We start from the raw sequence: 15952 nt of genomic DNA, 5'->3' as shown, positions 1-15952 counted from the left end.
TGGCGGTATTGCATGTGGCACACGCACATAAATAGGACTATACTATATTTAAAATGAATTAAAAAATAAAAATAGGCCTAAATGTCATTGTCAGCCTTGGCACACACATAGGCCTATATAAAATTATATAAAATATATAACACAAACATGGCATATGTTACCAGCCCCTTTTCGCATGCATTTCATATTTTGTTCTACATTTTATACATATAGGCTATGCTATCTTTGCAAGGGTTCATGCAATTTGCGAGCGTAAACACCCTAACGATGCAATTCATGTCCCTCCTCCTCTTCAACGTTATTGGCTGAGAACAGTTTTGACGACATATATGAACCCAAGCAGCTCTAAAGATGTAGCTGACATGGAGATCAAACGGCGGAATTCTCCTGCATCTACAGAGTGAATCAGGGCTGCGAATTGCGTGCACACCATCGACTGGGATTGGAACTTTTTCCATCCAACGCTCATTGATTCCACAGCGGGTGTGAAATTCAGAAAAAGGCTCTGAACTCCGCAAAAACATTAATAACCATTAGCAATGGAACTTTCTCGTGATGGATATTTGCAGTGGAGAATATAAGTGTAAGTAAATGATTTTTCAGTAGCCTAATAACTCGAGTGCAGTTACAGCCGAAGCCTGTTTTGTTCATCCGTTAATGATCTGCTATATTGTCAGCGATATCTTTGTTATGGACAAATAGGCTAAGTAGGACTGCATTTTTACATTCTGTTAGAAAGCAACAAATGCACACTTTTTATGGGGACACAGCCAGTGTCTAAATCGTCAAGACAAAGTACGCACAATCTGAGAGCTAAAGCGTACTCCGTCCGTGTTTCGCCGTAGGGTACACTAATCTGTCGCCATGAGTTTAGTTGGAGGGTTTCCCCACCACCCGGTGATGCATCATGATGGCTATTCCTTCGCTGCTGCAGCTGCTGCCAGTCGCTGTCATGAAGAACCCCCCTATTTTCATGGGTGGCTTATCAGCCATCCGGAGATGTCTCCTCCAGACTACACGATGGCACCCTCGTATAGTCCCGAATACTCAACAGGAGCCCCCGGGCTCGACCACTCGCACTACGGAGGAGTACCGGGCGCCGGCGCGGTTGGAATGGGACCCCGACCAGTGAAACGCAGACCCACGGCAAACCGAAAGGAGAGGCGCAGGACTCAGAGCATCAACAGCGCCTTTGCAGAACTCAGGGAATGCATTCCCAACGTGCCCGCGGATACGAAGCTGTCCAAAATCAAAACCCTTCGTTTGGCAACCAGTTATATTGCTTACCTTATGGACATACTGGACAAAGACGAACAGAACGGGGAAGCAGAGGCCTTCAAAGCGGAATTCAAAAAGACAGACGCCAAAGAAGAAAGGCGAAAGAAGGAAATGGTAAGATCTAAACAGAGTAAATAGATCTCCATAAACTTCGCGGAGTAGGCCTATATAATAAAGTTTATGGAAATATGGGACTTATAATGTATTACGTAAACATGTAAGTTAAAAGAAGTAGCACTACGATATATATAAAATATAATGGACACTTGCTTTGACTTTTATATAAAATCCTAAATATTATTATGTGAAAAAAAAAAAATCTATTTTGTGAATGTTGTTGTGCCTGTATCTTTGTTGAGTAAAAACAATTAGCCAACACATTTGCTGTCTTTACCGTGGCCTGTAGATTGATGAAGTTTGGTATAGCGTGCAATAGGTAGCTATATAAATAATAACTTTTCTGTTCTTTCTTCACAGAATGACGTTTTGAAAAGTTCAGGGAGCAGCAATGACAAGAAAACTAAAGGGAGAACTGGTTGGCCGCAGCATGTATGGGCATTGGAACTGAAACAATGAGACTAATGCAAAAGACACGAAATGAGGCCCTCTGAACTCATTTTAGTTGTTCTCTCACTTTATTTAATGGAATATTTATGTGCAATTTCCCGCTACGGACAGTGGATATTTGAGGAAAAACCATTCCATTTTAGAAGGAGGATACTCTCTTGGTAAGAAATTGTATGTTGCTGTCTGATATTGGTTTATCATTGTTTGTTTTCTTGTCCCATTGTGAATCAAAATGAGATATCTGCCACTAAGGAGTACGTGAAGTTCTGTCTCTTTCTGCCTCTCTATCACTTTCAGTATCTATCTCTGTCTCTCTCTCTCTCTCTCTCTCTCTCTCCTTTAATTATGAGGAAGATTAGTCGATGTTATGATATAGTAAATGTTTTATTTGAAAATGTCATGAAGTGTTATAATGTCATTTTGTGGTCGTACAATGCTGGTGTCTGAAACAACTGTTGAGTCCACCCAGTGCACTTCCGTCCAGAGACACAAAATTTAAATAATATTGGAGATGTAAACAATGTAATTAATTCAATAAACCACTGTGTTTTTAACGATCTTAGACCTTTTGTTGTATTGAAATGTAATTTAACTTAAAAGGTGCCACTCAGTAAATTGCATACTTAATAATTAATCAGAGAAGATATGTGCTGTTCGTAAGCAGAACACAGACTACAGTATAGAAATTAATGATACGTTTCAGAGCCTAGAGAGGCTGTTGAACGTATTTTCAATTATACTTACATTAACTTGACAGTCAAATCAAACAGCACTCACTCGGTACCCAGCAGCTCCTCGAGCACAAACAGAATGATTCCCACACGCAACCCAAACTGTCCCGCTTCGAGACATTTTGGCTTTTTCAAAGGTAATCTAGCGTTTTAAAGACGAGTATTTACATTTGCAGTAAGTGTCAGCAATGTGGCTGTTGTGCACAGTTTGCCTTTGATTCTTGCAACACTTAGATACTCCAAAAAATATAGTTAGCCTACAAATAATTACCGTTCTTGCTAGCAGTAGCTATCGGCCTATACTGTACATGTAATTCATTTTTACAAGCAGGCCTACAATTCGAGTTAGATAAGCTACTTCAGGTAACAGCACTGTCTGTAGTTTCGTGTTACAATAAAAAATAAGCGATAAATATTATCGTCATTATCTTAATGAGATTTGCATTTCATTGACCTAAATTTGTAATACATTTGCCAGTGTAAAAAAATGAAATTTGCTGTGAATTAATTATAGAATTAAATGAACACGTTTGTTGAACAGGTGATACGGTTTCTGCAGCAGGTGCCAAACAAAGAAAAATTATAGACTAATTTAATTAATCAAATAATGATTTGCCTCGATGCCTGTACCATAAAGATATACTACGCCGTTCATGTATAAAAAAAATAATAATAATAAAAAATAAAAAATAAAAAAAAAATCACAATAGTCTACTGATTAAGAGAAATATAAAACTTAAATCCCGAGGTGTAGCTAATGTTAATTAGGTAGCTCATGACAGTATTTTAATAAACCAAATTCTAACACGGAAACTGCATAGGGTCGCTTAGACTTCGCGCAAAAAGCTTAATTCCACAACTGACTGATGAGCAGACTTAATGGAGCCAGTGGAAAATGCACAAATGACGTTAAAAACAAAATACGGAGGAGGGCCAGACTTTGCAGTAGAAACAGCCAGCTCGGATGTCCAATTGATTGATAATGTGCCGATCAAAACGCGCAGCTGAAACTTCCCACTGGGGTGGAGAGGGTTAGCACCACGATTCATCGAACCGAATTTTGGCTCTGATGACAATAACAAGAGTCAGTAGTAGGCTATCAGCTGGAATTATGGCGTAATACAACATTAGTGATTTGTTATAGATTCTTCATTTTTACACATTGTTTTATTTAAAGACCAGATTTTTTTTTTCTTTTCATTTTTCTTTAACGTTATAGCTTTTTAGTGATTTGTGTGTGTGTGTGTGTGTGTGTTATACTATTCGGCTCAGGCCTCATAGTGTTTCTTTTCTAGTGTCTCTAGTGCATCTTTTTTTTTTTTTTTTTTTTTTTTTTTTTTTTTTTTAAAGCAAAGGCATGCAATTAAACTGACATCTCCGGGAGAGTAAATCTCCTCAGATAGGAAGACACACAGACAATTTAAGACCCATCCAATTGCTTTAAATTACCGCTTACTTTACATTGTATTGTCTGATTCAGGTCATATGCGCTAATAATTGTAGATAATTTGTTGAGAGTGTCAAGATGGCGTCTCAGATAAAATTAACCGTCCGTACTCCCTTGATTAAGAATACAGATAATACTGTGACCTCACTGTGACCTGCTGCTGCTGCTGTAACATGAATGGCTCTCCAAATGGAAAAGAACACATATCTTACATTCGACACCATGATTTCTGAAGGCCCAAAGTATAGTCAGGAGCCCTTATTTCCTCTGGCACTAAAGCAAACGAAAGTCGTCTAATCCTGGAATATAGCCTACAATTTCGTTGGTACAGAGCTCTTATCTCTCACTTCCCCTCACCTCATGTCCCATATGAATAAATATAGGCTATTTAATTCTAAAGCTTATGAATCCTGACCAACAAAAAACACATAAATACATTTTCAGTGGGCTATATGTCTAATATTATTCCAAATTGGTTATCCAATGGCATAAGCCACTTATCAGCCTAATAACAAATGGATTTTGTCTCTTATCGCTGCCATTTTCCAAAACATGATACTAAAGTTCTCGAATAATGTCGTGTTATATTTTAAAGCGTGGACCAAACAGCATCCTTTTCTTGGTATTACAGACATCTGTAAACCATTAGCTTATAAGGCCCTCCTCCATTTTTTTTCTGTCTGCGGCAGTGGCTAGTAGACATGTTGACGTCAGAACAGAGCCATCCTGCGCCTATATGGTAAACGTAATCACGTACTAGGCCTGTGATTCTTCCCCAACAAAAAGCCTTGAATGAAACCCGTTCACTGGAAATAACTTATAATAAAGAGAATCTAATCTTTCAAAAAAATATAGTCGATGGCTTTTAGAAGTGCCACGAACTCACATACAGCATTTAGAGATTGGTTTTTGTCTGTTTGTGCTTTAAAAAAAAAAACGTCGCAGTCTTTATAGCGAATTTAAAATGAAATTCATATATTCATATACGGCCTATATGGACACTGTCTTGTGTTCGGTTCGTGATATGAGCTATTGACATCGTTTTCCGACCAGTGGCACACACTCTCTTAAAAACAAAAGTTCTTAAAATAACTATTTTCTTTTCTTAGTGTAACGAACATTTTAATAGTCTAAGAATATATTTTTTCCACTATAAGGAACCGTTTGTGCAATGCCAAGGTTCCATGGATGTTAAAGATTCTTTATGGAACCATAGAATACCGTATTTTATCATGGACGATTAGACTGGATCACCTCAGTGTAATTAAATGTAATTAATTTTGTCCCATATCTTCAATGTGTCCCGATATAGCTAGCAGAGATAGCATTCTAACTTAATTAAGAATTTGCTTGCGTTTCGCCGAGATTTACAGCCATTTTGATCCGCAAGTTTAGGGGGAGAAATAGGCCTATGTCTGATATTGACTGATTCTATAGACTAATTAAACACGTTATATATATATATATATATATATATATATATATATATATATATATATATATATATATATATTTTTTTTTTTTTTTTTTTTTTTTTTTATTATTATTATTATTTTTTTTCATTAAGAGGAGTAGGCTAATTAAAGAGTAGCCTAACGGTAATGTTCTAAGAAATAAAATATAGTCTACGAAAACTGAAGTTATGAATTCCTCTTTTGTTCTTGAATTAATTTAAAAATTGACACGCTATTAGGATATTTGTTCTTACCTTTTTCATATGTAAACGCGTAATCTTAATGTAGCCTACATTTACACATAAATGTGTAATTTACTAGCAAAAAGTCGCTTTCATTGTTGAATCTGAGTGGATTCTCAGTCACTGACCCAACAAGTTTTCCTTGAGTTTATTGACAGGACAACCGTATCGATCTGCTAAACTTCCCAAATACTGCGTATGTTGGCGCCACTGTATCAGATTATAACCTGTCAGCCGTTTTCCTCTGAAAGTTAAACAACCAGACAATGTGCCATTCTGAGAGACTGTACTGTGTCTTTCTGAATGTTGCGCGGAAGATCAGGCCAGTGCCCGTGGTGCTGTCAGTTGTGACAGTTCCCAGATGGAGGCCGCTACTGTATGCGAGATTGAGTTTCTCACAGAAACAACTCCCTCTTCTTCCAAACCGTCCTCCAAAAGTTCTTCAGGCACTCTTGCGCCCCGACGCCTCAAACATCGGTAACGCGGAAAGAATGAGCGGAGTTTTGAAGGAATAAAGACGCTTCGCCCCATCAGGGTATGCTTGACTAGAAGAGATGGCAATACATCTTGCGCGTGACGAGCTAGTGGCAGGATCACTGATGGTTACTACGGTAAACTGGATTTACCTTGAATGTATAAAGTGATTTGTTGGTTTATTAACAACTGGCACAAAACTAATTAAAAACTAAGAGTTTTCTTTTTTGATCCTTGGAATTTCAAGATCAAGAGCATATACTTTTTAGGTCAGTACTATTAGAAAATCAGCCATTTTAAATAATTATTATGGTTGATGTGCTGTTTTTGTCGTTTCTGTTAGTTTTATTAAAATTTTGCTATAGCTACTTGTATTGGTTTTGTACTGTATCGCGGTGAACAAATTAAGTTGAAATTTGTTTACCTACATATTATTTTCCTTTAAAAAAAAACTTGGCGGGGGGACAGAATTCAGCAAATGCTTCTACAAGGATGGTCCTTTAACAATGATAACGGTTTTTTAATTTTGTAATTACAAAAAAATATGTGCAGTTTCTTGATTTGCACAGTAGGCTACTCTTGGCATATTGCATGGCTATATTTGATGTTTTATATCTTATAATAAATATAAAATATTTATAATTGTATTCAGTGTATTAAAACAAATTATACAAAAAGCTGATGTAAGATGCTTTATTGTCATTGTACACAGTAGGCTACAGCGAAATTTAGAGTGGCAACTCTCAGAGAGCAAAACATTTAAATATATAAACCCATTAAAAAAAATAAATGAACATATTAAATGTATGTATTGCACAGTAAAAATAGGCTATATATTGCCATTGAAGAAATATTGCACATTGTATGAGGTGTTACATGTAGGCCTACTATTGTACGTTCTTCAAGGTTTAAACCTAATTTAAGACCATAAAATATAATATAAATATAAAGTTTTACATAGGCCTATACTAAATATAATATCCCACTGAATAAAAAATTCAAATCAGCTCAGAAAAATGAATACGCGTGCTGAACAGCTGGCATCACAGCTCAGCAATGAGCACAAGGACTTTTTAAGACACATTAAAAAAGCTCATACTGCATAAAAACCGTCACGCAGCCTTTTGAGCCTGAGAGAGGAGAGGAAAAGACCTCCCAAGTGGTCAGGGCATGCGTGTCATTTCAAGCGAGTCCTCTAACACTCCATTTATCCCTGCGAGCATGAGGCGACTGCTCTGTTTTGTCGGTGATAAACATTTAAAACCTTTAAACGAGAGCATAAATCCAGATGGGGGAAAATCACATGAAAACGGCTACATTTTCAGAAACCGACCTGATAACGTGAAAATACTGAATTGCGCTTCGAATAGATCTTTGCAGGAGACGTTTATTACGTAAATAATTGTTTATTACATGCCTCATTTACAATAGCATATGCTAAAATTGAGCCAGACTGAAATATTCAAATGAATGCGGGTACATTCTTCGAAAAAGTATACGCACGGCCTTTAAAAATAATGATGCCCACTAGAAATGCTTATATGTCAAACAATTTACATTATAGCCTAATGTTCAGTGATATACAATGTTGCTGTAGGCTATATAAGAGTGATGCTAATAAATGACAGCCTTTAGGCTATACGCAGTTATCGTTGTGGAGATGCAATTATTATTAGTGTATTATGCAGTCTGGGGATACTGTAACGACAAATGTTACTATTCAAGATTTATTTACAGCACATGGATATCGTGGTTGTGAATTTCATAGCGCTTCAACGGTGAAAATATCCTATGTTCATCTTCTAATGCACGGTTGTGTGAGGAGATGGCGATCAAATCATTAACGGTAGGCCTCATATTACCATCTATTAAGCCTAATAGTAATGTTTTTTCAGCTAAACGTCCAGATTGACATTGCCTGACCCTCACCAAATTCGCGCTTTCTTTATCCCATTTATTTAAATGGAACCCATAGGAGTGGTAGTGCAATACATCTTCAGTGAATAATAAACAGACTTCGTTCATCACAGACACAAATTATTCACAGTGTTAACCTTTTAAACTGACCAATTAAACAAACTGAATACCGGTCTATTCGAACCATTGGCCTGTCTGGAATAGACTCTCCTCGGTTAATACTCAAGCTCGTATAGTTTATAATGTTTTTAGATTTTATCTACATCAAAGCTTCTTGAGCTTAGTTCAGTAATTGCACACAAGCTATTGCAATTTCTATTCAATTTCAAACAATCTTTTATTACAATGTGGATGTGATTTTTGATTGTGATTCTATATTAAAAATGCGAAGAAGATACTACAAAATAGCTAGGTTTATGACCTTGAACTTGTCTTGGCAATTTTGTACGTTTGTTGTTGGAACCAACCGGCACTAAACCTCTGGCCTGACGTTTCAATTCAATCGATACAATCACGCCCGTAAATATTTAACTTATTTTTATAATAATGACAATAATCTGTAAAGCGTGTAAAAGCATACACTCTCGGGAAATATTGGATACCAGTTTTAAGTTTTTTAATAGCCTAACTCTTGGAAATATTGCTTTTGGTTTGGCCTACAACATAGGCGTACGTCTATTCTCAGTATCGCCAATTATAGCATGCATTTAGAAGACAAAATCTACCGTCGAGCACAAAGAGAAACATTCAAGTATAGACGCCAGTCAGAAGACACCTACATTATTGCCCAGGGGGGCCGCGATGCTGCTGATGGTCTATAAAGATATCTTAATCTCCCTCTGATACTCTCATGGTTCTAACCAACTATCGAAGGAAGAAATAGCGAAGCGAAGTTCAAAGAAACCACATGAATCCACGCAAATGCAGCAATAGGCTATTTGGACTTTTTAATTGAACAAATCAAATGAATTGACTGCGTGTTGTGTGCTCTTTATATTAAACCCAGTGTGCACTGTGCAAAATGCAAGCACAAAATAATGGTTGTGTTTCACTGACTGACTGGTGGCATTTAGTCTTTAGATAAGCAATAATTAATTGGAAGTAGCAAATAAAATGTTGTTGCTCGCAAATATTCATGGTCGTTTAATGATATGAAAAGATTTGAAATGAAGAAAACTCACAAAAATCATGTCTTCAGTCATTGCATGTCTGAAAATTCATTCATGAATAATCTCACACAAGAAGATGAGCCAAGAGCTAAAACTAGCATTCTAGCATTTTCACTGGTGAACCAATTCTCGGACCTAGCTCTTTATTCATCTGCAATATGGCCGGTCAGTTTTCCAATCATGAAAACATCTGTTACTTTGCACTCCACAGACATTGCATATGCAACAACAGACTGTAAAAATAACCTCATGTGGCATGTGGTAAAATACAAACGTTCAGTCACTGCTTGTGGCTATACAGTGAAGTATGGGGTTGAGAGTAAAGTGCCGGTGTCCAATTAAAACGTGCTATCTACGACTTTTGGGAAGAGTGGCTTCGAAGGAAGGACAGCAAACTCATGAATCATTAATGAAGAGCAGATCAGGGTGTAACCATGGAAACAGTGATACCATGGCAACCCCAGGTTCTCCTGTCACTCAGGGGCCCCTCAGGCCAGTATATCCGGGGATAGGTTCCTCTCCCATCCATCATGGGCAGTAATGGAGAGTTTCTGGAGCAGTCTGTGGCTGACTGTGTTAAACCACAGCGATGACAGCTATCTGCTCTCCAGCTCTGAGCTCTCTTTACATTTACTATCACATTTATTTTCTCTCTCTTTCTGTTTCTCTCTCACGTCTCATCAGGCATTCCAATTTACAAAGGGTGCCCTCTATTTTACACCGCAAAGCCTTCCCAGCATGGATCACATTGGATTTTTCAGTTTGTGTTCCTCTTCACATTCAAAGCGTTTTCCGGTTTGTATCACAGATCAGTTTTTCTATGGAACAAACATAAAATGTCCAGATGACATATATGAATCTGTTGAATGATTAATGGATATACTGGAAAGACAGCGGCCTAAAAAGTAAATGCCTCTCTATTAATGAATACGTCACTATCATACTATAGCCTAGCACTTTTTTTTTAGTTTCTTGAGAAAAACAAGCCAGAAGCTTTTAATAAGACAAAACTCCAACTTTTTCTTTTATAAAAACGCGTTCTAAATTAAACCTTCGAGATTTACACCGAAAATGCTTTCTATAACTGAATGATACATTTCCTTTAAGCAATCAATATGCTAGAATATCAGTCAATTAAAATGTGTGGTTACGATCTTTCTTTCTTTTTCTAACTTAATTAGGGCTTATAGATTTTTTTTTTTTTTTTTTTTTTTTTTTTTGCATTATGTTAAATATATTAGCAATTTTCATGGCCGGAAAATGTTTAATGTAGCCTAAAATATTTAATGGAGCCCTAACAATTTTTATTTTTTTGCAGAATGATTTATTTCTTTAGCACAAGCACTGCTTCGTTTGCAATGTTTCATTTTCACAAATATTTGGCGGGATGAGGTGCAAGCTTCAAGGATTCGAAGACCAAGGGACAATGATAAGGATATTGAGTACATTCACCGTGTTGCCAGTAGGCCTATGCGGGTTGCATATCGGGAAGCTGCGCTTTTGGGACATTCGCCAAATCCATATTTTCATCAGCATGCAAAGCTCAGACTATTCCCCGTTAAACATATTCAGTTCCTCTGAATTTACAGCTGTTTACAACAATCAAACCACTTCTTTGACTGTATACCCAAATCAGTGTATTTCATTTATTTACCTCTTTATTCTTTTGATCCATTTATTATCTGACCATTATCTTTTTTTCTGTATGTATAGCCTATTACATTACTGTCATTGGTAAAATTAAAACTATACTGATATATTAAAATCACACTGTATCGACTGGACTGCAACGATTACATATTTTCGTATTTAGCCTACATAGGCTATGTATTTATTTACATACATGTCTGTTTTGTCATACTGTTCTACGTAATTTATTTTGATGTGTTATATGTTTCTTTATTCACTTATCTTTGTTTTTTATTTATATTGCGTGTTACTGTTGTTCTGTGCACTGTAAGCTTCTTCTGTCACCGAGACAAATTCCTTGTTTGTGTAAACATACTAGGCAATAAATCTCATTCTGATTCTGATATAAAGTTTAGGTGTAATTTTGAGTTTGTCCTGCAAATGATTGCATAGGTCTCCTCCTTACGATGCTCTCAGCTCTTGCTCCAGAGCACTTTCGGGTACGTGCTTTGGGAAACAGCCCACAATTCTAACCATTAAAATAAAAAATAATATGACTGTTATTTGCCCATAAAAGAGCCGGCCACGGGACACTATTTGTGTCTTCAACACCGATAATTTATTCATGCATATTTAAATGTAATATTATTGAAAGGGGGAAAAAAATGCTTTCAGGACTGTAGCTAGCTTGATCTAAGCATTTAGACCTCATTATAGAAGTTAAAACATTAACGATACTACGGCACATTTTAATGTTTCTTACAATTTGTTTTGTCATGGTTGAATGAGCTGGAATTAATACTGAAAAACTCAATTTATAAATGTAATTATAATATATATATATATATATATATATATATATATATATATATATATATATATATATATATTATAATTATAATTATAATTACATTTATAAATATCTCAAGTGCAACTAAATTGTTTGCCGTTTTTCATTGCTTCTCATTGCACTTATTGATTTAGGAAGTGGGTGGCAGATTGATTTGGGACTGCAGTGGCCCCATGTTTATTGGGCACACAAGTCCACAGGTCTGAGGGTATTAGGACTTCTCACGGGTGGCCAGGCCACTGTGATACACCACACCCCACTGCTTTCATTGCTTGCCGCAGAATGGTTTTGATCATGGTCAAAGGAAAACGTAACACCTTGATTCCACGTGAGAGTGGTCATTTTGCTGGCACAATTTTAGGACACTGCACAAAAAAATTCCTTTAAAGTGATAATCCCAATCTGTGCTGTGATTGTAACGCAAATTCGTGTAGATACATAGGCTACCTATGCTGCAAATCCAGATTGATTTTGGCCCTTCATCGTGGTAGCTCACATATTCGTAACTTAGGCTATGTGGGTTTCCCTAAAATGTAGCTACTTCACACGAAGGTGAGAACAGTGCGACAAGAGTCGCTGATGTTTAGGATATTAAATGGTGAAATGTAAAGTCATTTTATTTGTAGCCTATAGCGTTTTTCACAACGTTTTGCGGCAGGTTATAATAGCTTGTAAATTACCTGAATGGCAAAGTTTCAGGCTAAACTAATTTTCTTAAATATTCAACTTATTTTCTTCCTAAATATTACTGCGATTGTTTTGTGCAGAACGATCTAACCCTACTTTTACACAGCCACTGCTCCATTGGTCTGAATGCCAATGCGTTTTCGATGTTTAATTTTCTCAGATTTGTGGTTCGAGTTGCAAGCCTCCAGGGTCACTGAAGCCCTGTGACTATACTGGCAATGGCAGCATTGTTTAACACTTTGTTTGAATCAATGGTCTACTACTCAGGGTACATCATTTAATTATAAGCCTATTCTATTTTTTTATTTCATATTCAACAAAAAAATAAATAAATAAAAGCACACGTACATGCATTACACAATTACAAATAAAAACTTGTAAATAAACGCTGGGGTGAATTTAGCTAGATTGGGACACTTTTGCCATTGAGATGACTGGGGAAAAGTGTCCCAATCCAACTGAATTCACACTATAGGCCTATATGAAAAATATAAAAGTCACTGCATAGCCTACATAAATGAACTAGTGTAATTTTGCGGTGGTCCTGCAGGTGATTCTCCTTGCGATTTACTTCGATTATTCGTTCGATCGTTTTTTACAATCTGCTTGGGGTTTCAATTTTGGAAAAATATCATAGATTCCCAACCATTCGTTCATAATAATGCTATGAAGACGATTAAATATTGTTTTAAGAAACCAGGGCTGCGTTTCCCAAAAGCATCATAAGTTGATCAATTGCCACCAATGGTCTTTACGATCAATTTAGGCTTACGATGCTTTGGGAAGCGCAGCCCTGGATGATACTGTTATGCAGCAAAATGCAAGCCAGTTTCTACTAAATTGTGACTCTAATAAAATGTTAAATATAAATAACGAAATGAAAATGCACTGCCAGACTAGTAGCCTGTTAATAATAATAATAAAAAAAAAACTCAAAAGGACTGAATAGGCTACTACGTAAACATATGGTGATCTAGAAACGCTGTTTCAGTCTATAGGATTCAGCGGGAGCTTTAAAAATGATTGCTGTTATGACACTGATCTCAGAGCGATTAGAGAACAAACCTTGTGTGATTAGAGCTGTCAAATAGCCACTACTGAAACTGTCACTGTTCACAATCACTAGCAGTGAACAGCATCGTCAATTTTCTTTCCACAACAACGATCAATTAAGGTTGCACTAAAAACCATGCTCATGATGTAGTAGCAAATTTATTTCCCCCAAATAGTCTTCTGTTCTGCAGAAAATTATTACTGTAACACTTTATTGAAGAAGGAAGGCTATGCTAAATATACAATTATTCACATTGGGTCCCAATAGTGATCGAAACTGAAAGGATTTCATAAGTGCATAAGTTTTTGTCTGATGTTTAAAACACTGCACATCGTGTAACTGGGGGTGGTGTGGGTGGTGGTGGGGGGTCTTTGGCTACTTGCCTTTATTTTATTTCTATAGGCCTAGTTTAAAAAGCAGTAACGGATCATATGAATAACAGTCCGCATAAATATTTCTAAACCATTGATTATTTGTGAATAAGTTGCGAGTCTTTTATCCATATAGCTGTTGATGATCCAGACCTTTTGGAAAATAGGATAAGAACATAGGGTAAGAGTGCCACCTTGTGGTCGTTGCGTGTTATGTGGAAGTCCATTGGGGTTTGTCTGCACAAGTAGGTAAAATTGGCTAGGCCTACATACAGAACGGTTCTCAAAAGCTTAACCCTCACATGCTCCTAGTTTCCTGCTTACACTCAGTGTGTTTGGGTTCAATATGACCCCCCAAAAATATATATATATATTTCTGTTTACTTCTCATCTAGCTATAGGCTACATTAATGCTGGAGATACGAAGTACTTTTGTAACTATTTACCACAAAATTCATCAACTACACCATTAACTTGCATGTGAAATATTACATTTTTATGAAAAAATCACTTAAATGGTGATCTAAATTAAATATAAGTTGTTTCTGGATATTGATAGATGTTAGGTGTAGAATTCTGCCATCTGCTGGTTAGAGATTAACCTAAAAGAATTACAGTTTAAGAAATAAATTGTTTTGACCAGCAGAGGGCCATTGAGATCCATTTATTTTACTGGATGTGGCCAACTGCTCTGCTCTAATCATAACTTTTGTGATACATTATAAAAGCGTGTGTGTGTGTGTGTGTGTGTGTGTGTGTGTGTGTGTGTGTGTGTATTAGGTCTCACCCCTTTATATCTTTGTTCTGCATTTGTGGCTAATTTTATTTGCCAAATTCTCTCTCTCTCTCTCTCTCTCTCTCTCTCTCTCTCTCTCTCTCTCTCTCTCTCTCTGTGTGTGTGTGTGTGTGTGTGTGTGTGTGTGTGTGTGTGTGTGTGTGTGTGTGTGTGTGTGTGTGTGTGTTTCCTACATTGCATTTGTGCTCTAGTTTGCCTCCATTTCTGTGTGGAAATTTTCAGATTTCTGGATTTTTATTTTTTTTTTTACAAATGAAAAATAAAAAAAAAACTTTTTTTTTTTCGCATTTTCCATTCATTTTCGAGACGATTGTGGCTTTCTATATACATTCCTTCAGAACAACTAAATCCTAAAAGGTTTTTTTGTGTGTGTATAGATAGAAATTAAGGGAACCATTTTTTTTTTTTTTTTTTTAACAAAGGAAACATATTGACCCCGATGCACAAATGAGGGTTAATTTCGTAATCTAAACAAATATGTTTGTAAATTAGCAAAAGCTTTTGACCATCTGTATTCTGTATTCGTGCACCTTCGACAGATCAACAATTCATTGTAGCCACACTGCTAGAGAAATGTTGCTAAAAAAAGATGCATGCCACGTAATACTAAGTAGCTAGCTATAACTAGGCCTACTTTGACTAAGTGACTAACTGCAATATAAAGGAATGCAAACATAATTGAATAAAAAGGAACTATCTTAAAAATAGGGCTTAAGCTGAAAAAAAAAAAAAATCATTATGTGGAATTGCTTGACAGCCCTGTCGCTTTAGGGGAAAAAAACAACAACATGTGAATTATTCTCATTTTCTCTTCTTTATGTAAAATGCAGGCATTGTTATTTCTTTCCTGCTTGGAATAATAGCCTACACAACAATCCCATCTAACCCGTCTACAAAAAAAGTCTTCAAGGATCGAGACTGCCATAGCATTACTAAATGACTGAATAAGATGCGACAAACTGACACCTTACAGAACCATTTTTGGGAGGACAACGAGTGCGACGTCTTCTGTCTGTTTCTGCAACTTTAGTGATCTGCTGTGATGTCCACGGTTATTACACGATCTGGCCGCTAGAGCGCAGCGGAGATCTGGTTTGCTAGAGATCTGGTAGAGAGAAGGGCTTGACGTGAAGGAGTGTTCCTGAATATTTATGAAGTTAATAATTCATGAGCCAAGCTTTCTCCGTGCTAATGCAACGTCCTTTGGCAACGTGAAGACTACCTAATTAATATTCAGTACCCCAGCATTTATCATTGGAAGGTTACGAAGCAAGGTCTTTGCGCAA

At 36.6% G+C, this 15952-nt stretch overlaps 1 protein-coding gene and 1 long non-coding RNA gene across 3 annotated transcripts; both read left to right on the top strand.

Annotated features, from left to right (window-relative positions):
• Nucleotides 1–352: 352 nt before the first annotated feature.
• hand2 (heart and neural crest derivatives expressed 2) lies at nt 353–2407 on the top strand. Of its 2 annotated transcripts, none has more exons than XM_048196708.1 (3): nt 353–583; nt 935–1392; nt 1756–2407. In XM_048196708.1, the coding sequence occupies exons 1-3, from the start codon at nt 556–558 to the stop codon at nt 1852–1854; spliced, it is 585 nt and encodes a 194-aa protein (XP_048052665.1). In that variant the 5' UTR covers nt 353–555; the 3' UTR covers nt 1855–2407. The 2 variants fall into 2 exon arrangements, with proteins under 2 accessions (XP_048052665.1, XP_048052664.1); XM_048196707.1 differs by having other exon boundaries at nt 846–1392.
• A 3236-nt stretch (nt 2408–5643) lies between these two features.
• Nucleotides 5644–11360, top strand: LOC125272111. The gene is made up of 3 exons (XR_007185776.1): nt 5644–6330; nt 9964–10074; nt 10598–11360. It is a non-coding gene; the product is annotated as an uncharacterized LOC125272111 (long non-coding RNA).
• Nucleotides 11361–15952: the final 4592 nt, after the last annotated feature.

This window comes from Megalobrama amblycephala, linkage group LG7 (genome assembly GCF_018812025.1).
Source record: "Megalobrama amblycephala isolate DHTTF-2021 linkage group LG7, ASM1881202v1, whole genome shotgun sequence".
NCBI classification, from domain to species: Eukaryota; Metazoa; Chordata; class Actinopteri; order Cypriniformes; family Xenocyprididae; genus Megalobrama; species Megalobrama amblycephala.
Note: the sequence above shows the minus strand (reverse complement) of the source record. Positions and strands in the feature narration are given on the sequence as shown.

Coding starts and splice junctions, on each gene's coding strand:
- hand2 (XM_048196707.1), top strand. CDS start 865: ATGAGTTTAGTTGGAGGGTTTCCCCACCACCCGGTGATGCATCATGAT. Junction 1,393..1,755: donor AAAGGCGAAAGAAGGAAATG/GTAAGATCTAAA, acceptor CTTTCTTCACAG/AATGACGTTTTGAAAAGTTC.